This window comes from Poecilia latipinna, unplaced genomic scaffold (genome assembly GCF_001443285.1).
Source record: "Poecilia latipinna isolate Pla-1442-1.1 unplaced genomic scaffold, P_latipinna-1.0 Scaffold3172, whole genome shotgun sequence".
Taxonomy (NCBI): Eukaryota; Metazoa; Chordata; class Actinopteri; order Cyprinodontiformes; family Poeciliidae; genus Poecilia; species Poecilia latipinna.
In genome coordinates this window covers 13,211-15,390 of record NW_015115788.1, presented here as the reverse complement: position 1 = coordinate 15,390, position 2,180 = coordinate 13,211, and the positions used below count along the sequence as shown (strand labels likewise).

Below are 2,180 nucleotides of genomic sequence, written 5' to 3'. Positions count from 1 at the left end.
AAGGTTTTTAGGTGCGCATTATAGTGCGGAAAATACGGTAATTGTAACTGTGTAAACATATTTTTTAGGAATATAGTTTAGTACAAATGTATTTTCTTTCTGGAAATGTAAATGTCTCCACCCCTCTAATTAGTCTTGGTGGGAGCCAATTCCTTAAAAGCCAGGTGGTTCAGATGAGATTCTCCCTCTTCTTGCTTGACTGCATGACATGCTGTAAACAAGCTGGAGATAAAGAAAAAAAGTTGAGCTCTAAAACTGCTGGTTTCAGTCTGGTCTTTGATCGCAAACTAACAGTTTCAATTTGAGATTCTCTTTTCTGTGAAGTTGGTGTAGGGGAGATAGGATGAAATAAGTTTGCACTTCACTTTGTAGGTTTGAAAGAGTTTGGAACCAATTGGTTAGAATCGAACCAGACATTAACCAACTAAAGTGCATCTGGACAATGGCAGATAGGGTTTAATGCATCATGCATCCCTTGTTAGTTTCTGTGGTATCATTTCCTGAATGGACAATGTATTGTTAAAAATAATATTGGTGTTATGGTTAATTAACCTATGTAATTTTTATGCTGAGTTATTTGTACATCAGTTTTTTGGGGGGTTTATTCATTTATTTAATTTATTTTTCAGATAATCTTTCAGTACCTACTATTGCTGCAATTGATGGGGCTGCCTTAGGAGGAGGTTTGGAAATGGCCCTTGCTTGTGACATAAGAATTGCTTGTAAGACTTTTACATTGAAGCTACAAAGACACATAATCAAAAAAAGGGGCTTACATGTATATATGTTTCAAAATACATATTGGTTTCTTCTGCTTTACTTCTGTAGCCAGCAGTGCAAAAATGGGATTAGTTGAGACACAGCTTGCGATTATTCCTGGAGCAGGTGAGGTTGAATTTCTACTTTATTAATTTTTTCTGTTTTTCCAAAAGTAAAGAGCACTTGAAATCTTAAAAAAAAAAAAAAAAAAAAAGTTAGCTGCCATTTTGATTGTGTAATATTCAGGCTCCATTTTTCATATGTACTTTTTGTAGGTGGAACACAACGTCTCCCAAGGATTATTGGTGTGTCTCTAGCCAAGGAACTCATATTTACTGCTAGAATAGTGGATGGAAAAGAGGCAAGTCGTCTGGGACTAGTTAATCATTCCGTAGAGCAGAATGACAGCGGAGATGCTGCCTATCTCTACGCTCTTGAACTTGCTCGTCAGATCAACCCTCAGGTACTCAAGCAATGAGTTAACCCTTGTATATTTAATTGGAAAAGAATCAGATGCATGACTAAGTGAAAGGCTTGTCATTTTAAATCTTTTGACTTTACAGGGTCCAATTGCAGTTAGGATGGCAAAACTAGCAATCAACCAAGGAATAGAGGTGAGTTATAGTAATTGCTTAAGTACTAACTTTATCAAAATCCAGTATAAATATGTATGCTTAATGGCCAAAGTTTGCATTGGGAAAAATTGTTAGATGTCAGATTAGCTGTAAAACAATTAAGATTAGACTAATCTCCATTTCTGATCAAACACAATCGGGGATGGAGGGCTCGGGACCGTGTTTTTTTTTCATGGACTTGGATTGTTATGCCGTAGTCTTGGTCTTTGTCTCATTGGACAAAATGGGTTGAGGTTGGCTCGAGACTAGTTTTTGTCAAAATTACAAAAATGTTTATCTTCACCCGCAGACACACAACAAAATGAATGTGAATTAAAAGAAACATAAATGATCACAGTGTAGTTGCGTCCCACTGTCTCAGAAACAATACACTATTTTTGCTAATGATTGCAAAATCATGTAGCATGGGAATGTTTACAGATGGCATTGGGTCCTTAAATTTAAAAGGGCACATCTGTGTGTTCACATGCAGGTGCGCCGCCAGGAATTTTGGGCCCCATGGCAAAAAATTAAATTGCCCCCTCCTCCCCCCCTTGTGCAACTACTGTTACAGTTTCTTGAGTCTATCTCCAATTTGTTAAAGTTGTCACAATGTTGTGACAGTTTGCTATGAGACAGATAACCTGTGAAAACAATCAGTCTCCTCCATCTCCTACCTGAATTACTATTACTGGTTAAAGCAATGCACCGTTCTGACCAAAAACAACCAATCAGAACCAGGAGGACGGTCTTAGTGCTGTCAATCAACCTCATTCACTCACTGCTAAATGTGCAAATGGCGGAGAA

At 37.5% G+C, this 2,180-nt stretch overlaps 1 protein-coding gene across 1 annotated transcript in view; it reads left to right on the top strand.

Annotated features, from left to right (window-relative positions):
- The window catches only part of auh (AU RNA binding protein/enoyl-CoA hydratase), a 19,833-nt gene extending 17,818 nt beyond the window's left edge, over nt 1-2,015 (top strand). The window contains exons 5-8 of the mRNA XM_015023025.1: nt 630-722; nt 829-885; nt 1,035-1,222; nt 1,323-2,015. Coding sequence (XP_014878511.1) covers nt 630-722; nt 829-885; nt 1,035-1,222; nt 1,323-1,469 — 485 coding nt within the window. The 3' untranslated portion in view covers nt 1,470-2,015. The remainder of the gene's footprint in view (nt 1-629; nt 723-828; nt 886-1,034; nt 1,223-1,322) is intronic.
- Nucleotides 2,016-2,180: the final 165 nt, after the last annotated feature.